This window comes from Synchiropus splendidus, chromosome 11 (genome assembly GCF_027744825.2).
Source record: "Synchiropus splendidus isolate RoL2022-P1 chromosome 11, RoL_Sspl_1.0, whole genome shotgun sequence".
Lineage (NCBI taxonomy): Eukaryota > Metazoa > Chordata > Actinopteri > Syngnathiformes > Callionymidae > Synchiropus > Synchiropus splendidus.
In genome coordinates, this window is record NC_071344.1 from 6,559,591 (window position 1) to 6,584,041 (window position 24,451).

Sequence of the window (24,451 nt, forward strand, 5' to 3'; positions counted from 1 at the left end):
TGGGGGCGGGGGGTGGGTGGGTGTGTGTGTGTGTGTGTGTCAGTGTGGGAGGAGCGACTTGCTTAACTAATTAATGAAGCCGTGCCAATTTGCAAAATAAAGGCCCGATTCTCCTCAGACAAGCGTGGAGGAGGAGAGACGAATCATCTCCGCAGCTCCTCCACCAGCCTCCACCCTGACATGCTCAAATGTCAAAATGCAACGTTCACATGATTCACAAAAGATTCATTCTCCCTGCCGTCTTTTATAATCCATGTTTATTGAGACATTTGTCATAAAAATACGTTGTACAGACAAACTTTGGTACCATAGCTTGACATACAGTGATCGGTGCTACAAAATATAAAAAGTGTATTGATTTGTGTAGCGTTGGATGCAAGAGTAGGTTAAAGGCACAACCATTCAATTGAGTGAGTATTTCAGAAACAGAACCGTCAACACAAAGGCTCTGTTCATCTATGGCAGTGAGAAGCTGTTATTTATGTTTTTCATTCTAAGGGTCACTGTAACAGTCGTCATGGTCTAGAATCAACATTTATTTAAAGTGCAAATCTTATATATACAGTATAACTAAAACACAAAATTTTCTAGTGTTTAAAAAAAAAGGACGGGAGAGCTGACACTGCTGCTAATTCATAAAAATATATATATATTTATAAACAGTGCAGGTGAAGTTTAAAAAAAAAAGGCTTCAGTCACATTATTTTGACAACTGGATACGAGGGTCCAGGTATCATCATCATCATCAGCTCTGTACCAGGTTTATATCCCATCTTCTAGTGGAGGTTAGATGAGCGACACCAGGGAAGGTTGCTACATTAACTTCTGTTCCCTTTCTGTGGTCACCAGAAGGATCTACAGGAAGCTGTCCTCTACGTCCGGCGTGCCGGTGGAGCCGAGCAGAGCGTCTCTCTCGCTGGTCTCCTCCAGCCGCTCCTCTTCTGGAAGAGTCTCCGCCGTGTCCTGCGACGTGGAGTCGGTCTCTTCCTCCATGGAGCTGAAAGTAAGAAGGCAAGAAGAGCTGTCATTCAATTGGAGTCAGATAACCGTGGCTTACGGAAGCTTCAGTCTGTGCTCCAGCTCATAACTCATGGAGGCAGCGATCTGTTTCGCTTTTAGGAACAATCCCTCACTGTCTACATCAGAGGTGAGGCCCGCGGCATCACTTTTAATGAGTAATTTTAATAGTATTTTCCATCCTTGCAAAAATATTGAAGAAAAAACTTGTGATGATGTGCCTTTTTTAAGTCATGGTTAACCTCAAAGATCTTCCATTATGTGTCATTTATCTTGAGGGTATTTAAATGAAATGAAATAACATATTTTAAGCGTTAAATATCATAGTATAATGACACTTTTCCCAATTTCATAGAATTGTTTTGTAAAAAGTCACTTCATTTAAGATGATTTTTCTTCTTTCCTTCTGTCTTTTGGCTTGACAGCACCTCACATTAGTCACAGGAGAGAATGTAATCGCCCACCATATATGTCAAAACATTGACTGCCCATGACACAGTGGAGTGATCCTGACTTCATCACTGTTGTAGAACAGCTCGTTCATGGGAAGGTCAGGGTAGGGGGTTCCTCCTGAACACAGCATTGTCATGCACATTTATCCAAGAGTCTGAGCACAGGCAGGCGCTCTGACCCACTTTGTGACTCAGAACCACAAGACTCTTGCAGAAGCAGTCAGCATTGATTTGAAAATGAATGAATGCTGTTATTTTCCAGAAGAATAACACAGGCAAAATGATCCTGACTTGTATTATGATGAATGGTGGGCGAGTGACAGACCTATATATTACTATAAAGTCCCAAAACGTCCAAATAAATGAGTCCTCTGGATGAAACAAGTCAAGTTTTCATCCGCTCCTAAAGTAACTCAGGGTCCAGACTGACTTTGGGTTCACAGGGTGCTGTGTGATGGATAAACAAGGTTGCTAAACCAACTCATTCTTTTTCATTTCAACGCTACTTTTCTTTTGCAGTGAGTGTCACACACTTCAAATATGCATCGCAAGACATCAGACTCCAAACGCCCTGCAATGTAGCGTCACCTTTGGTTAACAGCGAGCATGTCACTCCCTGGGTCATGACGTGCAGCAAAGGCTAACTTTATAAAAGCCCACAATCGAGTTAGAATACCGATCAAATATGTGCAATTTCAGAAAACTCAATCACTGTTAATCCAGTTTGACTGTCATCAAGTGCTGTGATTTGATCTGACACCTTTGCTTTCAGCAAGGCAGGGAAGGAACTAAGGTTTGATATTGTTGAAGTGACAAAATGAAGCTTGATTCTGCTGTATAATGGTGTTAGACAGTGGCTGTCTAAACACCTCTGATTCTGAATGTTACGAACCCAATTTTTGTGGCGGAAAGCAGAGCTCTTATTATGATAGGATTTATTCAACGCTCTTCCACAGAAGAGCTTTTGTCTTCGGCTCCACATCTGGATCCGTGGGTGAGAAACAGCTGTCCTTGTGAAGCCAACAGATCTAGGAAGACACATCTGCTCCAGGGTCTCTTTACCTCTCCGGGCTCTCCGACTGAGCCTCCTCTGGTTTGGGGTCGGGGATGGGGATGATGTAATCGTTGTAAGGGGTGAGGCCCTCCTGTGTGCCAGCCTCTGGATGGAAGCCTCCCTGTCGTGGGCCCGCAGTGTGTGGACTGAAGGGCTGGCCGCCCGAGGAGCTCAGAGCGGGGTTGGCGGCGGAAAACGGCGGCGAGAGTCGGGGTTTAGTCCGAGCGACGGCAAGGTGGTCACTCTGGAAGAAGTTGTCGTTGACCTGGTTGTATCTCTGTTGACAGAAGGATACAGTTCGGTTATTTTGTGATGTTTATCCTGGCATTTCATGAAAACAAATGATTTGATGCTTGTTTTATATTAAAGCTAACTCAATGTGGTTAATTTTAGTGCCGATTTTCGTCATACCTGGAAGTTTACTGTGCAAAGAAATTCATCCCATACATCATAATGTCAACTAAATCCAACATTTCTTAAACGTTTGTTTAATGCTGAAGTGAAAATACCGCCATCTAGTGATCAGTGGCTGAAATGAATTATTGAGGAGCGGTTATTGTAAGCATATGTATTAGAGGTGTAATTATATATATATAATGGCACGATACTGTAGATATTTTTGGTACGGTCTGTCTGTGTTTAATAAGTTAAGAACATTTTTGAGTTGTGTTAAGGTTTCCAGCCATTTTAGACAACAGTATCTTGCATAGTTATCTTGGATAGGTAGCACAGGTTTTTAAAAGTTGGTAAGATGTGCCACACTGGAGTCAAATAGAACAACAGAACATGGTAAAATCAAAATGTGAGTGGTGGACCAATGTGCTGACGACACACTTTCTGTTTCCCTGTATATTGCAGTAGAGTGTATTGTCAGTCCTACATACGTATCCCATCGCCGATACACAGCCCTAATACGCATGTTAAGCTCTTGTGTGGCGCTCAAATTTGGCCACTTGACGGCATGATTTTTGGTGCCGATGTGAGCTACCTTTTTGTATCCGTCGGTCAGCAGGTTGCCAACGCTGTCGACGAGGAAGCAGAACTCGGGTCTCTTCTCAAACTTCTCGTCCCAGCACTTCTTCATGATCTCGTAACTGAAACGAAGCCACTCATGTTAGCGTCTGAGAGAAGGCGGGTGCCGTGGTCGACACTCACACTTCATCGGAAGCGAAGGCGGGTTTGGACATCCGGTAGCCCGTCTTCAGAGCGTTGTAGAACAGCTCGTTCATGGGAAGGTCAGGGTAGGGGGTTCCTCCTGAACACAGCATTGTCGTGGACGTTTATCCAAGAGTCTGAGCACAGGCAGGCGCTCTGACCCACTTTGTGACTCAGAACCACAAGACTCTTGCAGAAGCGGTCAGCATTGATTTGGAAATGAAGCAGAGTTTGCTGTTATTTCCCAGGAGAATAACACAGGCTGGTTATTTCATTCGAGGCAGTGTAGCACTTGAACTTCCTTCTGGAAGAAACATGGAAAGACAAAAGTCCAATTTTCTAGAACAGAGGCCGTATTGTGGCTCTGCTTCGGACCACTGCAGAGTCCACATGGACCCCCTCACCCGTTAATTTTCATGGTGCTTTTAAAATACCAGATCATTAGTAATTAAAAGGCCCACAATTCCCTGAGCATGGAAATTTGGATCTTCAGGCCTGACTGTGTCTAATAGGATTTTCATCTCATATGAGTCTTCAAACAAACTAGAGAGCTCTGGTGATCTGTCACGGACTTTGGCTCCAGTCTTCGTTTGACTGTTGCCTACGTCGGCTCACTTGGATGGTTTGAAATGGAACGTTACATATTCTGCTTCAATCACAGTGTAAGAAGTGAATATCTCGCGTAAGGCGCTAACGGTTAGCGTGTTTCACCGCAAGCGTCAACTCACCCAGAGTAAATATCTCCCAAAGTAGGATGCCGTAGGACCAGACATCACTCAGGGTTGTGTACAAATTATGAAAGATGCTCTCCGGGGCCATCCACTTGAGCGGGAGGAAAGTCTGAAAAAACACAAACAACTTGAGTTACCAAGTCTCCTTCTTGACTGGCGCCTGAGTTAGCGGACCAGACGGACACTGGGATGAACGTTGGCTCCCGACAGAGCTACCAAACTTCTCCACGTGAACCCAAAACCCACATTTGCTCCCAATGACGACTGGGTTACTCATCTGCACTTCTGCCACCCTGCCTGCACTCTCTTCTTCACCTCTTTTATTGTCGTAGTAGATCAAAGAAAGGGGCAATTTCTCCCTTTCATGTCAGCTTTCCTATAGTTATCTGATGTACATTCAGTCAGTTTGTTGGAAAAAAACAATTCCGGGGCACAATTATTACAATTATTTCTTTGCATGTAGCAGGTCACACATTACACGCTATCATTTCTAGTTCATGAAAATCATTATCCCTGGAGGCAGAATTACTGTCCAGCATGCGTGACACGCTTCCGTACGAGTCAGGCTGCAACTCACGCTGCCTTTAGAGATGTAGTTGGAGTCGTGCATGATGTCCCTGGCCAGACCGAAATCGCAGATCTTCACCAGCTTGCCTTCACAGATCAACACATTCCTGGCAGCCAGATCACGATGAACACACTGCATGGGACCAATAGAAATGTGCCTTAGTGGTTATGGAGAAATGCAGTTTCAAACTAAATCCGTCCTACATTTTTGGAAGCGAGGAACTCCATGCCTTTGGCCACCTGGTAGCTGAAACCCAGAAGGTCTTCGTAGGTGAGAATAGAAGAGTCACTGATGGCCAGTTCTGAGCTGCCGACTGGAGAAGAAAGAATGTTTGCGTTCATCGTCCCATAAAATCAAACTGCAGTCCGACCATAAACTATAAGCCTGCGTATGAATGGAGCTCTTATGTACGAAGTATTTTCACACATTTTCTGGAGTTTTGATGTTCAGTTGGTGACGGCCACTCCTTTACTGCAGCCACATTGTTTCTCTTCACCACAGGAAGTGAAGGGATTTCACATCTTTGAATCAATTTTCCATCTTTTGACAACAGTTTTGCATCATTAAGTGAAACCTAACACTGTCCTGTTGAGGCACAGCAAAAGCTACGTCAGTTTGAGTTTCTACCTGTTTGTCTTCTAGAATTCTGTCATGCATTTGCATTGCTTTGGCATCCCGCTAAAACTGGGGCGTCGAGCTCAGTTTTAAACACAACCAAAGACGGCCACAGCGTGAAGCGTCTGCCTGTACAGATGTACTGCTGCACCACAGCTCCGCCCCGAGTGCCATGACACTGACAAGCAGCTATGCTTGATGTACTTGAAATCACATTTTGATCCAGCCCTTGTGGACCAAGTCAAATGATTTGACAGGGTGGATTCAGCCCATGGGCCTTGATCTTGACACACATGACCTAATGTTTATCATCAGGGTTCTGAGTGTAAACAACCTCCTTTGGCAAGCTAAAGCTGAGAGCGACGGTGCGGTGCACTTGTAAAGAAGGCCACACCCAAACATCACACACACACACACACACTAAGCTTCTATGTTTACCTAGGCTTCTCTGCATCAATGAACGTAGCGGACGTTATGAACAATATTCTGTGGCTGTTCACGGTCGAATAAAATAAGTTATTAACAACCCTTCTTTAAAGTTAACCTATCGCAGTTTCGCATCATGGGGGCTCTTCAGCTTCTTATCCAGACTGAGAAGAAGCCTCATGACTGAGTCTAGGTGGCAATTGGAGAATCTCCATGACCTCCCTTCACTGACAGCTCTGCTCTGTCTGTGGTATCCCCTGGCAAAATGGGGGTCTGTTCACTTCAGTTTATCATCCCCTCTTGACACAATGAAAGGCCTTTTCTGGGGAAAAGAATTCATTTCATTTCTCTGATGAAGTAAAAAAAAATATTCCTTTAATATCAGATTTTGCGAAACTAAAAAGGGTCTTTCATCAGATGGTTCTCCTGCAGTGTCCTTGTGAGGCGTGAGCACGAGAAGTTTCCTAACTCAGAGTCACCTTGTTCTTGGTAGAGATCCTGCTGGTAGGTGGACTCGTACGGGGAAGGTTGAATGTCGGCGTACTTGATGGTGTCCGCGTGCTCCTGCATGGGGACGTAGACTGAGGGCTCGTCCTTACTCATGTCCATGTATCCGCCGTCGCTCTCGCTTCCAAAAGACACGTAGCTGGAGGAGACAACGACAGCGATTGAAATAAACAGACGAACATTTTGTCGTCTTCAAAAAAAAAAAAAAAAAAAAAACGTCTCACCCTTTTCTCTGGCTGAGCGGAGTGCTTCCTCTGGAGATCAGGTCGCTGCTGTCTTGGTTCTTTTCGGCGTAATACTGCAGGAAGGTGTGCTTGTTCCTGTGCAGGTAATCCACCAGGTCGCCATAGCGACAGTACTCGGTCACCAGGTACAGAGGTCCTGAGGAAGAATACAATTGTTGATTTTGATTTCCTGCGCATCATGTTCCAGCAGTTTGGTGAGTGATACATGCTCTCCATCACGAGAAAGTGACAGGAAGTTCACCGCGTAGTAGTCATGCACTTTCATTTGTCACCATCACATGTCAAATGAGCGTGGTCAACCAGGGAGTGAGGGATGGCGAAATGTCGCACCGTGTTTGGTGCAAGCTCCCAGCAGGTTGACAATGTTGAGGTGAGGGCCGAGGTGACTCATGATCTTCAGCTCCGACATCAGGGCCTGAGTTTCACTTCTTCTGGCCGTGGCTGTGAGAAAGGAAAATAAAAGTATAGAAATGGACTTCAATACTTTGGCATATTCAACCACCACCTCTCATTGTTGATTTAAGAATGTCAATAAGGCCTTTCATTGCCAGTGAGCACCAAAGAAGGCAAAACAGAGACTCTTCCAATGCTCCTTTTAGCAGCAGCTTGAATAAATCTGGCGGCCAAACTGAGGCTTTTCATAGAGTAGCAGCCGAGGAACATTGATTCTGCACTGGCTCACTTTGAGCTGTTTCAGTGACCGCAGGACAAAAGCACAGTGTCTGATGGTGCCTTACATTTCAGCATCTTCACAGCGACTTTAGTGCTGGACTGTGAGTGAGTGAGGCCGTAGGCTGTGGCCTCCACCACCCGCCCAAAGGCTCCTGATCCAAGGGTGCGACCTGAAACACAACACAGGTTGGCTGGAGAGTCGTATGGACTCGTGGGTCTTGAACACAACATGTGTGGAGAGGGAGCGGCTCTGGCTTAGAATAAAACACAGTGAATAATCGTCCTCCTCCTTTTTTGTCACCTTATAATACCTGGTTATTAGCAAGGTTTACGTGCATTAGATATTTTCTGACCAATTTTGTTTTCTTTTTTTAACTTATTCTGAGTTAAATTAAAGTTAAGATTGTATTTTAAGGATGCCTTTTTAAGATAAAGGTTGTTTCATATTATGTTTTATTGTGTATTTCTAGATGAAAATTTGGTAATGGTGTCATCAAAACAAAAAAAATGTCTGCCACATAATTGTTATTCCAATTCAAAATGAATTCTATTTATAATCTTTTATGTTTAAAACGTGATGTAAAAAAGTGTAAAAGTTATATCAAAAGTTTCAGTGCACTACCACACACACACATACTGGTCCTCCGCTTCACTAAGTAGTGACCAGACGGTAGTAGTTTTTGAGGAAGCCTTCTCTAAAGCGCCCACACCTCCAGGTCACACAGATGCGTCTGTTGAGTCTGGCTGACACGAAGGACCTGCCGTGGTGTGTGATAGCTATCAGCCATTCCTCACCACAATGCTAAGGCTCATTTGGGCCGGTCATCCACAGAGCTTCCCTTATCTTAAAAGCTCTGCCAGCTTCAGAAAACAGCGACAGTGGAGGAGTGGACATCAAGAGACAAGATAGTTGGCCAGTGCTCTCACCCAGCACCAAGTTGTCCCTGGACATTTCCCAGGCCAGGTCATAGGGCAGGTGGATGGGGTCCACGTAGATGTACTCATGACCGTCCTGACTCACGGACTCGATCACCTTCCACCTGATCTCATATCGTGGCTTCTGAAATTGATGGAAACATTGATGAGACTGTGGCACGGATGGATGAAAAAACACACACAATGAAGGGCATTGTCTCCTCTGACCTTCCTCCACACAGCTATGAGGATGATGATGCACATGATGATGATGACCACCAAAGCTAAAACTGCAGCCAACACTGCCACCTGGGAGAAGAGAGCTGCAACAACCACGTAGACAACATTACCTTCTCCACATAGAGAGCAAATCTTCATTATGCTTCTAACATACAGAGAAAGAACACAATGTCTCTGTTGTTTAGTCATTGCTTCGCGATGGAGAGAAAGATGGACACCTACTGCTGGACACGAGCTTGACGTCTCGCTGGTCCAGCAGGCCGTCCTGGTTCCTGCTCTGACAGCGGACTGTGACCTGCTGGGGCTTATGGAAGGTCAGGCGGCTCCTCACTTGGCTGGTTTTGCGTGTTTCACTCAAATTGACTGTGGTCTCGATGCTCAGCACCTCTGCTTCTGGTTGCAGTGGTTGCCATGCGTCCGACTGGTTGCTACATCTGCTGTCCCAGGGAGGAAATGGGTGGTTAACCAATGGAATCAAATTCATTTGAAATGCAGTGTATATAGCAAATAAAATAATGTCAACAGTCGTATTCGGTCAGAATTAAATGTAAACATCATTTGATCAAAATTAAATACATATACAAATGTTTGTGTATGTTTTTAAATTTCCATTTTTTTAAAAATGTTCCAACTAATAAAACATTGATTATATATTTATCCATGTATTTTGTATATTAAATTTAAAATGCCACTTAATCACGCATAATTTTACGCATTTGTCTTTCTTTATATATTCTCAACCCCAGTATAAAACAAATACAATTATTTGGCGAAATATACAACAGAAAATTTTAAAAAATGATCATGATAGTGACGACAAATAAGCATTAGGTGAAAATACAAAAAAGAAATACACATTTTGTTTTAATCATAAATGGCTCGCTATTTTTTGTTCATACAGTGAAATATGAGGTTATTGTAAGTGTTGTATTTACAAATAAAAAAGAAGCGTATAAATTTAATTCTGCATGAATAAAAAAACGTTTACTCTTATTATCTAGAGAGACAATTTGTCATTTGTATTATATGTTGTATATTTGATATTTTAAACGGTATGTTTTTTACCAGACAAACGTGTCCGAAACAAGTGAAATGTGCCGTTTCCCGTGGTGCGTTCAAATGCCTTTTGACCGTACTAGTGGCATCGATTCATTATTTCCTCTTAGAAAGCGGTTATTTGTGTGGAGCTCTGCTTAAAGCAGCGCGTTTGTGAGGCAATATTTTCTTTAGTTTTTCATTATGAGACGTCAGTATTCAATAATAGCTTTTCTTGTTAGCTTTGTGAACCTCTTCCTTCAGGAACACACAGATGTAGAGCCTGGAGCCTGTTGGGTTTTTGAATATATGACAATATGGTTGTGTAATAATATAATAACAGCAGACATCCGAATGAGAATATGTGTAAATGCTCTGTTTTTATACTTTAGGAATGCTGAATATAATGACCGTAATGAAATGCTAACAAAACCACAGATTATAAATGTAATGGAAATGCATTTCATTTCTGATATGTATATCGCAAGAACGGAAGGTCTCACTTGTGCATGCTGTCACAACTGAACCACTGGATCTCTGGACTAGGGACCCCTTCAGCCACGCAGGTCACCAGGTGCTTCTTTCCAGGTAAGTGATGGTCAGTCAGGTCTGTGATGTGCGGGGGAACTGCACACAAACAACAGCAAACATGACTCCATACACACATCAAAGTCAACAGAATGTGATTAATTTATACTCAAGAGTGAGAATACTGACCTCTGACCTCCAGGTCGAATGTTATCTCTTTAGTTTCATCCCCATTGGAGACTCTGATGGTGTAGAGGCCTTTCTGCTCCGTCCTCACTCGCACCAAGGTCAGAATACTGACATATCTGAGCAAATAATCGTAAAAAAGTACGTGTTTTTGATGATGAGTCTTAATAACGTAAACACTCATTTTCATTTTTCTATGCCGGGATAAATAAATACAGAGTGTGCAGGTCAGAGTAGTTGACAGTCCAGTGGATAGTTTGAAATGAAACAAAAGGAGTGGACAACACCAGAAAATGGCTGCAATGATGCGGTTAAGGTCGAGACATTCCATCACTCCAACATTGACCTCATCTTCGGCTTGAGAACGCCTTGCTTTTTGTCTTGTTTTTGGAAAAACAAGACAAAAAACCGTCTCCTGTGACACTGTTGGTGATGAGTCCTCCCAGGGGAGTGTAGCGTTTCAAGTCCGTATGTGGTGATGATAGACAATAGGCAGCTGTTTGTGATATCCTGCTTGTATTCTCAAGTCACAGCCTCACCTGATCTCATGCTCTTGTCTGGTCGTAATGATCTTGTCTCCTTTGATGGCAGTGCCATCTTTGCTCCAGCGAACCTGAGGAGGAGGGTAGGCCTCGATCTGCACCCTGAGCTCCACGTTCTCTTGCAGACCAGCGGAGATATTGAGCTGTTGAGCTGTTGTCAGAGCTACAAATCCTTCTTCTGAAAGACAGGTGGACAGTACAATATCAGAGCTCTTAAAACAAATAGGTGATCTTAAAATACTGACTAGTTTCACGCCAAACATTTTAATAACAATGTCCACGGCCACACAGTTCCTCTGAGGTTTCCGCGACTTCCTGATGGAGTGCTGCTGCTCAGCTCTTGTCATTGGAGGATTTCATAAACATGTTTCAAGTCACTGCAGACTGAGTAAGCATCCTGGAGCTCAATGACTCTCTGGAGACACAGCCAGGAGGTCAAGATGTTTATTGAATCTCATCTTTATGGCCAATCTAGAAGCTCCTGGGTTAGGTCTGAGTTCACGTTGCTAAAATTGAATCACCACATTTTAGATTCATTTGAAGCGTAGTGTAAATCTCAGGACTGAGGCCTGGATTTTCCACTTTATTTACATGGTGCGTGTGTCCATGGATGCATGTCAGAGCTCTATTTTAACCAAATAATCCCTAAAAAGAATCCATCCCTTTCACCTGCTGGGGTTTATATAGCAACTGACTTGCTCTCTGTTCCAGTAGCAGAATAATAATAATCTCAGTTTGTTTGACTTGAGAGTGTTGAAGTCGGTGTGTGTGTCGTACCGAGCACAGTGATGTTGACCTTGGCAGAGGCCGTCTGGCCCTGCACGTCGTCCTTAACATGGCACACGTAGGTCCCGCTGTGGTCCGGACTCACGCTGGGGAAGATGAGACTGGAGCGCATACTTATGGCAGGAAGGATGTCTGTTACCGGGTCCACGTAGACAGTCTGAAGACGCACAGCAGCAACATAGTTTCATTGTCAAACTGGGTTGAATGTCTGAATATGAATATCGCTCAGTGTGACACATTTGTTTCGTACTATGTTTCATTATTTCACACTTAAATGATGTATAGAACTGCAGTCTCCTTTTATTGTGACTTAATGAAACCCTAAATAAAAGTGCCAGAAAGTTCCAAAGCAGTTTGGGTGTGTCCAGGCATCTAGAAAGCTGGGCTTTATTCAGAGATTTAGTCCGTTCTCTGCTGTTCAGTGGAACAAAGGCTTGTTCTTCTCCCACTAACCTCGCTGTTGGGAACGTCCCAAGAAAAAGTGAGCAGCTCGACACCGTGAACTGTGCAGTTGACTGCCAGCGACTCTCCCTGTTTCATGACCGTCTTGGATGCATTGATGTATGGATTGATGTCGCCCGGGACTGAAGCGGAAAGAAGAAGATGTATTATTGTTGGGTTTCGAACCTCTCCATCTTGTGGATTTACAGAGCAGAATGTTCAAGTGTAGTCTTTTGGTGTTTTTTTGGGACATATTTTAAGACATTAGGCCACTTTTTGTTTGTGTTGCAAAAGGCTTTTGACGCTAAAAATCGGATAAAAAAAATATCATGAGCTGCACAGTGATTTTGATGAAGGTGAACTTTGTTGAGGATTCTAACTCACCCATAATGCTGATGACGTTGAAGGCTTGAGAATCTTTCATCTCCCCGTTCAACTCCCCACGGCACACGTAGGTCATGTCCTCCAGCACTGCCTTGTACCCCTCACTGGGGGTGTACTCCCCCCTGGTCGGGAGATCCATGCCGTCCTCATACAGGGCGACGTTGATGTCGGGGTCCGTGACCACGCAGGGAATCGTGCCCTCCGCACTGGTCCTTGTCACCATGCCGTGACTTCTCTCGATGAACCACACGTCCGGGTCTGAGAGTGGTGACATTTTACAAGTTAGTCAAAAAGCAGATTCTTAGAATAATGCGGCTTTTTGGATTTTTTTTTATTGCTGATTCTGATACCAAATGTTACGAAGGGACTCACCTGGCACGAACAGTGCGACCTCCTTCGTCTCCCCAGCCGAGGTGCACTGGTACACCCCAGTGTGCTTCCAGCTCACGCTCTTCAGCAGCAGACTGCTACTTCTGTCACTGCTTTGCACGATCGTGTAGCTTTCACCAGGGTTTTCATCCACTTGAAAGTAAGGCACATCATCTCTCTTAAACTGCCACGTGGTGCCGGCGGAGCCCGAGCAGGTGAGGTTGAGGGAAGAACCCCGATCCAGACGGATCTGAGCCTCGCCAGGTGTGATCTCCAGGCAACAGGACTCGGTGCAGAGATTCAAAAGAGCTACAGTTGACACAACAAGGAAGAGGTCAGGTCAGAGGTCACGCGACAGCAGCGGGGGGTCAGAAGTTAGATCAACAACACAAGCCAGATCCTGTTCAGACTTCAAACGATGAAGGATATGAGTGGTCTGGAGCGGATAAGTGGGGGGATAATGATGCTCGGGGACTGACAGATGAATTTAGAGTGGCAGAGGTCAACTGCTGCGCGTTGATAATTCCATCAGTCGACAGTTGCCAACACTCCACGTCAGTTCATACAAGGTTCTTGTGTAGTACAAACCTACATGAATGAAAGAGAAGCTCAAACCAGAAAAAAAAAAATCATTTGCATACTGGCCGCTAGCTGCTGGGGACATATGGCAAAAACCAAAATGTTTATCTATGTTATATATATGTAATATAGAATGTAATAGAGATTTTTTTAATGTTCTATCTCGATTGTTCACAATGTTATTTTTTTTAAATGCCATGTTTTGATGCTGAGTTACAGTTCAACAACATGAAATGAAATGAAGAAATATGAAGATTCAATATAAAAAACACAAGCACCATCTCCACTCAACAACTTTTTCATTCCTATATGATTTCAAAAAGTAAAAATTACAATATAAACTTCTCTATTTAACAAGAGAACGGATTAAATGATATAAATATAATAATGAGGCAAGAACAAGCTAAACTTTCGACACGGAGATCGAGTCGATGGAACTGACAAGGCGTGTTGGAATGGGTTGGCTCGGTAGCCAAACACTGATAGGTCTGAATTCACACTCCTGCGACAACAGACTGTCACTTTAAACGACATCCCTACTTGTTTGTGCGTGAAGAGAAGTACTCACCTGCTACTGTAACCGTGAAGACGGTCAGTGTCCTCATTGTGAGAGTCCTCAATTTGGGTATCTGTAAGCAAAACCTTTGGTTATAGCTGGTGTATCCTTGCTGTGATCTTGCACTGGACCTGGTAGTGTGCACAGAAACGCATTCATTCCGGGGTTAACCAGTGACCCTCATCGTCCGTGGGCTGGCAACCTGTCCAGGGTGTCCCTCACGTCTAGACTGCATAAGCTCCAGCATCTCTGACCCTATTAAGGCACGGTGTTTTGTGCTGCCTTGACAGGTAGACACGCATTAAACTAACAATTTGAGTCACACGAGCACCGTCCTGTCACAGAGGTCGTATCAAAAGGGGGAACTCACTCAAAAGGCTTCAGAGTTCACTTCATACTTCTTCTTCCCGTCAGCAGCTGATGTATGAAATCCATTTGCATGTCAAAACCCATTTGCGTAAACAGAAACATGTTCGAGTTCGTCATCAAGTGGCTTTTGTGTGATGATTCTTTGTTCAAGGTGTAGAAACCGTTCATTCTGGCGGCGTTTGATGCTTCGCTGCACCGGAACAGAGCCACAATGTTTCAGCCTTTTTTGTTCCCGGTCCCTCAGCGTTCTGCCCACTAACAAACAGGTCAGTGTGTGCTGCGCTGCAACATGCCCACTGCTCACTGTGCCACGCTGAGACGTTAATTGGTTTCGCTCGAAACAAAAGTGAAAATGAGGGCAGTCGGAGAAGCTGCTGAGTCAGCAGAATAGAGGTAGTTTGGATGGGTTTCCTTGGCTTTGTCTGTGTGACACAATGTGAGATGTGATTGATTCAACGAATACAGGAAAAAGGGTGAAATATGCTGCACTGCCAGCATCAATGATTCATCTGAAGAATGCCTTTTTTTCTTCCATTTTTTATTGCAACTTGGAGGAAAAGATGGAAAATGAAGGGAAGTGTTGTTGTTATGTTTGGGAGGGTGTTGAAGCCTTGAGAACACAGGCGTCTGGAACCAGTTAAAGATGGATCTCTGGCCTGTTCGCAAGCTGGTGGGAAAGAGAGAGAGGGCGGAAGAGGGAGTCTTGGGAAGAGTGAAGGTGGAGGAGGAGTAAATGGAAACATCTTTGGCAATCTTGCCTTTCATCATCTCATGTTGGAGTTGCAGCAATGGTGGATTGCTTATTTCCTTCCACGTGCTCTGAGAAAGTACGTAGGTGTGTTGACAAGAGGAATGCTGTGTTGAGATTTGGAAATTTACACAGACTTTCTCGGTCTGCTGTGTTTTTGCACAGAGGACATCTGTTTAGTTGTGTTTTAAATGGTGTTGTTTTATTTGAATTTTAACATATTGGTTTTTATTACTTAATAAAGCAGCTATTAATAGCAGAAATAAAGAGTTTATACGACGTGACACCATTTCCAAAACACCCATGATGAAGGAGAGAAATGAGAGTGCACGGATGGGTGGAAAATGTACGTTTAAAAAAAAGGATGGAGGCCCAAAAACCTTGCTTCACTGCTTAGCAGAGTTTGCTTATCACTGGAGCACTTCCACCCAACTGTTTGCCTACTGAAATTCAGTTAGTTGAGTTTTGTAAATAGCGACACATGAGCAGAGAGCCTCAAATCAGATTTATTTTGAGTATCTCTTGACTGTTGATGGATAAACCTAAATCACTGGCAACATGGAGGTAACTGTATGTGGCCCACATGTTCTTAAAATACACTCTAAATTTGAGTATCAATATAAAACTGTACTAAAATGCTCTTGCTGTGGCCCATTAAAATGGGTTCATCCAGCTAGTGGAGATTGAAATCTAAAAGTTGATGCTTTGGATTTGATGAAATGTGTTTGTTGATGTGTTAAGGCGCTCTTCTTTATTGTTGTGAGGTGGAGTCAGTGCAATGCTTCTTGCTGAATTAGATCGATATTGCATTCAGTTTCTGCTCTTATCGCCTGTTCAAGGAGTGCCAACATTAGACTGTGTTAAATAGAAAAGTGGTTCAGCCTTCAGCCCAGACTGGTGCCTCCTATGGTTGAAGTTTGTATCCCAAATGTTGGTCATTGCTACTCCAAGTCTGTTTGGCAGGTGAGTCTGCGCCTCTTCTGCTAGTGCCAATCCCCAGCCATAAACCCTTCTGCTGTTGAAATAGATACCAGTTATCACTGAACTGACAAGCTTAGAGAGTGATAAGAAATGACCTTCACATCCTCTGATGTGGTCTCTAAGAGTTCAAGGAACCGATCAGAACCATCAGTGGATTGAAGACCAGTGACTCACTCTAGAAACTGTCTCACTGTCTTTCTAACTTAACTGCCTTTGGCACTTCCGCTCCCAAAACGAAAACTGCTCCAGTTGCTCCAAAAACATCCATTTCCTCCCCCAGCCTCCTGGTTCCAATAAAAAAGGGGTGAGGGAGTGAAAAACTGAGAGAAAAAGACGGATTTTTCCCCTGTGTGCTTGTTCACTGACATCTCTCCTGCCAGCATATGTTGCACTGTACGCGCGGCCACGCGCTGGATTTACACCCCTGCCCCCCATCACTCTCTATCTATAGCACCCCAACACAGACAGTCACGCACACAAACAAACGCCTCCCTCCCTCTTTGTCGCTGGCGACTGTGTGTACAGTTCATTTTCCCACAGTCCCTCTCTGGAACTTTCCCAGGACCGCTGATACACTTGAGACTTGCTGTTGGCGAGACCGAAGGGGTCACACTCATCCCTTGGGGCCGAGTTACTGGGGGCCTTCCAGCTTTGGGAGCTGCACATGAGCGTTCAAGAGGTCCAGTAACCCCTGTTGCTCACAGTCAGTGTGAGTGACAACATTCAAACCTGACGTGAACTTGGCCATCAGTCTGAGTGAGCGAGGCTTTTCTGCTGTATTTAGCCATTAATACTCATTCCAGTGGGGAGTTTGTACGTGAGAGGTCAAATGGTTTTTCAGGGCTTTTTTCATGTTAACAGTGGGGAGGCATCCAGAGTGAATCTGACACTCCAGATGGGACGTGCTGATTTAGACTTGAGAGTGAGAAGAGGAACCTGTTTTTGTTGCTGTAAGAGAGCTTTCAGAGGGATTTTGAACCAGAAATAACAGTTTCAAAATTATTTTCAGATGTATGTCAACATTTTAGATGCAAAAAAGGTCTGCCCAAACAGTCACAAAGATCCAGAGATTTTGAAAGACCCAGTCACGTGGTGGCACCACTGCCTTTGCAAGATTCATTGCATCGCATTGTAAAAGTTTCTTTTAAAGTCAAGCAGAGCATAAAGTGTTAGGTAACCCTACAGTTACTAGAAATACTACTCTGTTGGCAAACATGTTCATATGCTAGCTTGCGCTTTGTATACGCAGACTCAACAATCCATTAGTTATTTCATCACTTTATTAAAGTATCCTGTTTTGTGTGCTGTTTAACCTCTGAACAACTTTGTGTAACCTTCATTGGAAACTGTCAATGAGTATATTTCAAGTTGTTTTGCTGTTTAGATGCCTTTGTTTAGTACAAGGGTGGGAAAATACATTTTCAAAAGGGCCACATTATCTAGTGTGACAGACAGACAGAAGAAAAAGAGTCCCAAATGTAAGTTCCATTTCCTTCCTGTACTAATGTAACACAAGTTATAATGTGGTGACATACTCTTGAAATATTATTTTTGACTACATTTTTTTTATGTACATTTTATTTAAAGGTTGTCAATATTGATCAGAAATATCTGAGGGTCTTGTCTATAACATAACGTAAAAAGACGCTATTTTACATGGTATTTTTTACCCAATTTGTTTTCGATGACTCTTTACTTTGCAGTTCTACTCTGATCTCACTAGGGCTGCATATGGCCCCCGGGCCAAGCGTTGACAACCATATGTTGAGAACCACACTTTGAGAACCACCTCTGACTTAATAAGAAGAACATAAGGAGAAGAGTGGTCTTTTTAAGTGGTTGAAATTCAAATGTTTAAATGCTATTTGGAGGTTTTGGACGAATTAAATCTGATTTCAGGCACAAGGTATGGAACAAGGCAGCCTCTCATTTGCCCTAAATGCCTAGAAAACGTTTTTGTAATGCCAGTGTTTGTTGTTGTCGTCCAGATCTTTGAAACCAGATCCTTCAATCATCGCGGAGGTCCGACAGAGAGCCGTGTTTATGCTGGTCATGGCACAGTAATCACTGTTATGGATAAACTGTACGAGTTTTCCCAGAGATGCTGGGAATACGGTGGCTGTCTGACCCTTGGCGCGTTCGATAAACAACCCCACTGCACTCCAAGTGTCACCAGCTAATGAGCAGGAATGCTGAAGCGGGCCTCAGCAGGGAGCCCTCGACCCACGCACATCCTCACAATATGGCCCCTCTGCAGCCCCTAATCCCACTTGGGGTATTATCTGTGCGTCTTGTTATTGCATGTTTGATTTACACATCTGGCAATGATGGAGCGAGCCATGATCAGGTGGGAGCGGCTTCCCAAATCACACTTTCAGCCAAAGTCAGTTTTCCCAGAGAGAGATAAATAGACCTTGGAAAAAGACTGAAATTCAGTTTATGGCCAAAGAACAATATATGTCCAAGAAAGCCTCCTCAAATCCATCTGGGGGGCGTCGACTTCCAAGATTGGGAAATTTTTTGGGGTTGTGTGGGTGTGAGCCTGTGATGCATCAATGATGCGGAAGACCACCATGAGTAGAAGCACACGAATAGAAAACACCACAATGAGAGGTGAATGAGAAATAATGAAATAAACATGCGAGCTCTTTGGAAATGGTAACTGTGGTGCGGAAAATGTGTTGGTAAACTTCGTGGAAAGCGGCAACAACCCGCTACAATACTAGACAGTGGAAAAAGCAGCACATGAGGCAAGCAGACATACGGGACACGACTTATGGGAAATGCCACATCAAAGTGGGAGTAGTGGGACGGCACGCACACACGCTCACACACACACACACGGAGTCGTGCATCACAGATGTTTACTCGTCTCTTACACAGGAAGTGAGCTACGGCAGCAACATCATCTTTCACCTAGTGTTTCCAAAATAAATATTTCCGTCTGAGATAAGGCAAATAAAAATCTGCTGAACGCTTTATATATCAGAATCACTATTCATGTTTCGCGTGCTGAAGCAGTTCAGGCTTCAGCGAGGAGCGCGACTGCGGCTGGTTCTGTGGGAAAAAAGTGACCCGGTGAGCCTTTTGTTATCACAAACCCCCAGTTTTATCACTGACTTTGGACAGTGGACACCCCCCCGAGAGGAACCCTCTGGTCCCTCAGCTGCAGACTGTGGATGTGCTGCTGTCACCAGAGGCAGCACAGAAGAGCAGCTTACATCCTGCTCAGCTGTGGTGCAATAGCATGAACATCTATGTTGCCTCATCTGCTAAGAATTGGTCATTTTCATCAATCAAATGAACTGCGATGATAAGATAAGCATGTGTGTTAGAATGACTTCAACTTCTGCATTTTTTCATGGAAACAATGTTGAAAACTGCACTTATTGCACCACACAGCTTGACACTGCGTCTGAGACCATAAAGGTTTCCTGGTCTACCTCTGAAAATCAATCTCAGGCGTCAGATTTGGCTTGGAGTCAGTCAACAAAACTCAGCTTGTTACATGTAATTCAAGATCATGACGCTGCTTGGCTGCACCAGGTCTCCTTTATCCATTGTAGTCTGCCTGTTCTCTGCACTACAAGGTGGCGCTGGGCTGGGATTAATGCCAGTCTCATTGAGGGGACGCGGGAGAAACTGTGCCAGTCCATCACAGACCACAGATAGACACACGCCAGCAGGCCAGTCACCAACTCTCTGTACTAGCATCAAGTTCATTGTTTCAGCCTCCATAGCAATGAAAGCAGAGGCAACCATTGGTCCCAAATTTCAGTGTGCAAGCTTTCAGCTAGTAACTGAGGTTTGTCGCTGTGAGATCTGAAGAGCTGGTGGTGGAAACTGTCAATTGAAGAAGGAGGCCGTCAGATGTGGGAAATCCTTGTCAACAGTCTAATTTCAACTCTTTTAGAGACCGAATTATGGGTAATAGCAGTAAGATATCAAGGACTGAACCGGCTGTTAGTGACTTGGTCCCCCTTTTTTCTTTGTATCCACATACCTTTTCACAAAAGGCTGAAACATGTGCTTGCTCAAAGGCAATAGGAAGGTGTTTGATATCCCTGAACCTACTTCATGAGAAGTTGACGCCTACACTTTTGTCCCTGGGCTCTTCGCTCCACACCCATCCTTAACCCCTCCCCCAAAAAAGAGGGGGTTTATATATATATGTAGCTGTCCTATCATGAAGCTCTTTTTACTTTAAGCTGAATAAGCTGCATTATTTATACATTTGAGCCACTGAAAATCTGTCCAGTCACTCTCTAGCTCTCCACTCTTGAATAGTGAATTGTTTTATCTTGTAAAAGCACCCAGCTGTTTTTCTTCTTTCATTCTCAATCCCAGAATGTTTTTGTTGGACCGGTAACAGGCCAAACAAGACCAACATTTCCCTAAAAAAAACATGTGTATTTCCTTAAGCAGTGGACTGCGGCAATACCTGTCTGGCTCTGTAAACCAGTGGTGGAAGATGTTTTCAAATCTGTTTAAAGCTTCTAACCACAGAGCCTCTGAATAGAATTGTCCCCAAAAAATGGTCAGAGATGTTGAGCTTATGGATATAAACACTGCATGAATACAGCCTTCGTGATCCGGAATCTTGGATGGAAACTAGTCTAATGGTGAATTTAGGATGAGACTATTTGTTTATGAGAAAAATAAAAAAACATGTTTCTGATGGTCACTCACATTAGTGAGTCCATGCTTTCCTACTTACTTTTTTGTGCAGTTTATATAGGATTAAACACCACTTCAATGTGCATTCAAGCCATCGGTCAAGTAAAATGGTTTAAAGGTAATTGTAATTTGTCTATGTAGTTATTCAATCATTTAATTTTTGCTGTTGTAAAGTTGTAAAGCTTTATTCACCCAATAAAAAAGTACTTAAAATATACAGTAGGAAATTTCCCAGTGGCAATAAATCACTCTAAATATGAGTGGAACTCACTGACGGTGCCTGGCAGAAACTGAACGGGGCAGCAGACTATGGAAATATAAAATCATCATTTTATATTCAATTATTTTAGCCCAGGTTTCTACATGATACGCAGATGGAGTGTAGACACTATCACTGAAAATATATAGTACTGTATAACTATTACAAGTCAGTGCTTTATGATGAGTACAAATGTACTTTATTGAAGAAAAACTTGGTAAACTTCAAAGAAAATAAGTGTTTTTCACACCCATTTGAGAGTGCTGGAGTAGTGTAAATTATATGACGTGTGTGACAAATGATGGAGGCAGCCAAGCGTCTGTGCATATGTGGACCTGAGTATTAGGCTGGAAACAACTTCAAACAAGTCACTTCCTCATCATGTTCTCCAGCAGAAATGCCTGTGTGAGCGGAGATCAGGTCCAGCTGCGTGTCAGAGCCGGGCCAGAGGGTGGGAGGGAAATAAAGAGGCAGCGAGGGGGAGTCCAGATGGACGTCCAGCCAGACAGGATGTTTTATCACCACAAACACTTAGCGTTCTTCTTTAAAACGGCCGTGCATCTCCAACACGTCTCTAAGTAGAACATTAGAGTGAGTGGGCCACAGTCAGACTGAAAGTATGAGTGATACACTCTGAGTCATGGAGGGGCTTCTTACCGGTGACTCACTGCTGGCAGTCATTAAAGTTTAGAAATCAACACATGCTCTGCGTTACTTTCTGCCATGTGAATGGTGAATCAATATGTAGCTCCTTGTGAAGACGAAGGAGTGGCTCATCCAGATGTAAACAGCGTCACTCTGGCGTCCAGCAGGTTTGTGGAGCAGCTGTGAGTTCGGCTCATGTGGAATAAATCACAAACTGTCTCCAAACTCTGAGCGGAGCTCATTACATGTGAGCGCTGTCGAGCCACATCAGTCTGCTGGCATGTTTTCTGCATGGTCATAATGTGGAGCACATTTCTCAGAGTGGCTGGCATGCAGCGCGCGCAGAGAGCCAGGAAACAGCTGATGATGAAGGATTAGGTTTGGGCCAGTCGAGTGGAGCCGGCTGGAGAGGAGAGAGGAGAGGAGCTCCGATGCCGATCATACCAGGAGGCTGACGCAGTGGGCCCAAATTCCCCACAGGTTCGGAGATGAATGACTCTTTGCTTGTTGTCCATTTAAGTTGAGCAAGTTAACAAAGTGTCGAGGCGTCACATGTGGCCGACAATTACTTTAGCCTGGATATGCTCAAGGTTGTTTACATCTTTGTGTGTTGTTATGTGATGACAAAAAAACATAAAATCATATCAATATGAGCTGCTCACTGCATTTGTTATCCTCTCTAATTTTACATTTTACCTTTAAAAAGATGATGAGTTACATCAGAGTAGAGAGGAAGTGAGGAGGCGTTCAGGTGCAGAACATATGGCGGAAAAGACATGCATGCCTCCTGAGTTTTGACCCTGACTTATAGCTCCCTGCTAGAATGCAGCTCCCCATCCTCAATACTAACAATGTGCAAGTGGAAGCAGAGAATTTAGTTTTCGCTCGGTTGGAAAACTTCCTCTCTGGTGTGTTGTATCAGTTGGCCCCAAGAGAACTGCGGTGACAGTGACCGGTACATGGTTGTGGTTTCACCGTGCGCTCAGAGCTTGTCAGTGAAGCTTCACCACTCAGACATGCCGGGAAGATTGAGTCTGTTGAGCACATGGACAGAGGAGAGAGAGGCTGCTGGCTTGGCGGTGAAGACTGTCAGTTCACCCCGGGTGACTGAGGAGAGCTGGACAAACAAGCTCTTTAGCAGCAAGCAGCAAAGTGAGAAGCATACAAACATCTTGCTGCAGAAAGGGTGTTTGTGTGTGTGTGTGTGTGTGTGTGTGTGTGTGTGTGTGTGTGTGTGTGTGTGTGTGTGTGTGTGTGTGTGAGAGAGAGAGAAAGAGAGAGACACTAGGAAACGTCGCCCGACACATTCTCTCAGCGAGAACGTAAACAGTGTTAAACTTTCGCTCTGAAAAGGATTCTGTGTTGGTGAGATGGTTGATGGGAGTGGATGTTTGAACAGGTTTCACGCTGTTGCATTGTAGCTGTGTGTATTCACACTCAAGAATGCTGGTAACAAGCGCCTCCAATACACAGGAGCAGCAATGGCTGTGTTAATGAGACAACTGTTAGCAGCTATTCTGCATGTACACAAGCAGCACAACGCTTTCGGATTTGTGATAAAGCATAAAATAATCTTAAACTCTGTCATACACACAAGAGCTTGTCACATGTTTTTAGACTTCTGTCCAGTGAGATGAGCAGTAAAGCAATATGGCTACTTTAATAACAAGTGACAGGCTTCACTAAAGAAGGATGCCGAACACTTGATGTCGACTGGTGATAGCAGCACTGTTGCAACATCTATATATGTGACGCTGCCACACCTTCCTTCTTAAATGAATGACAAATTATTATAGCAGCTCTAGGCACCTTGCTGGGCGCTGGCAGCGGACGGAACCAAAAGGAAACAGAAAGTTCTTCTATTGTGAGAAGAGTAAAAGTGTTGTAACCTCAGAATGGCAGAAATAAAGAGAAGAGTTTTCCATGACTTGGACTTGTGCGAGACACCCTTAGAAATGCCAAGCATCCATGACTAAAAGTCTGATCTTCAACAGTGATGGAAAATTCAGATGCTCTTACCGGGTGAACGTTCCTGAGAGCACAAACAACTCTTTCCTCTGGCGCTTCAAGCTCTTCTGGAAACAGAGGAGAGTGTGCAGCTCCTCTTCTCTAGTGGGGCTCCAGATCCCTCAGATGTCCTGCGTTTGAGGTTAATCTCTCAGTCCCGGGAGTCCTCTGGAGGAGGAACCAGTCCGAGCCCAACTGTTTGTTTAGTCAAATCGCAGCGCCATCGGGGTCTGGTCTCCTGTCTCACTCTTTGAAAAAGAACCTCAGAGTGTTTAGGAAAAAAAAAAAGTTTTTCACTGCAAACAGAGACACACGGATGCACGCTCCAGCGCTGACAGATTCACATAGAGGAGTGTCAGTGGTCCGGCTGGTTGAGGAGGAGGGGATTGGAGGAGGGAGGGAACAGTAGGGGAGGTGAGAGGGAAGTTTCAAAAGTGAGGAAAAAAAAGCGAAGGGAACAGCTTCAAAATACAAATGAAAAGCTGTGTGTTGTTGAGAGGTTGCAGCGGCGAGGTCCCGGGCAGGAGTGATTTGTTTATGAATAGAGGTGAATTGAGACTGTCTCCATTGGCAACAGCAATCTGGACCACATCTCGTCCTCTGTAAGACAACAAACACAGTGTGAAGGGGAGGAGAACGGCTGAGGGAGCCAGAGAGTTCCAGGCCAGGAAAGGCTTTGGCAGATCGTAGGGTCACTTGCTTTAGAAACAAACATGGAAGTCTCAGTTTCACAGGAAAACAACTTCACTCCAATCATCCCAG

The 24,451-nt window shown here is 44.1% G+C and overlaps 1 protein-coding gene across 2 annotated transcripts; it reads right to left on the reverse strand.

Annotated features, from left to right (window-relative positions):
* Positions 1–243: 243 nt before the first annotated feature.
* Positions 244–24,028, reverse strand: pdgfrb (platelet-derived growth factor receptor, beta polypeptide). 2 transcript variants are annotated; one of them, XM_053879211.1, is made up of 23 exons: positions 23,702–24,028; positions 14,016–14,076; positions 12,872–13,177; positions 12,500–12,757; positions 12,128–12,258; positions 11,666–11,831; positions 10,886–11,066; positions 10,350–10,465; positions 10,136–10,259; positions 8,820–9,031; positions 8,586–8,680; positions 8,370–8,502; positions 7,508–7,612; positions 7,101–7,211; positions 6,750–6,906; positions 6,498–6,664; positions 5,181–5,290; positions 4,987–5,109; positions 4,407–4,518; positions 3,679–3,778; positions 3,512–3,617; positions 2,532–2,800; positions 244–997 (listed from the first exon to the last, which is right to left on the reverse strand). In XM_053879211.1, the coding sequence occupies exons 2-23, from the start codon at positions 14,050–14,052 to the stop codon at positions 856–858; spliced, it is 3,261 nt and encodes a 1,086-aa protein (XP_053735186.1). In that variant the 5' UTR covers positions 14,053–14,076; positions 23,702–24,028; the 3' UTR covers positions 244–855. The 2 variants fall into 2 exon arrangements, with proteins under 2 accessions (XP_053735186.1, XP_053735185.1); XM_053879210.1 differs by having other exon boundaries at positions 8,820–9,034.
* Between the last annotated feature and the right edge of the window lie 423 nt (positions 24,029–24,451).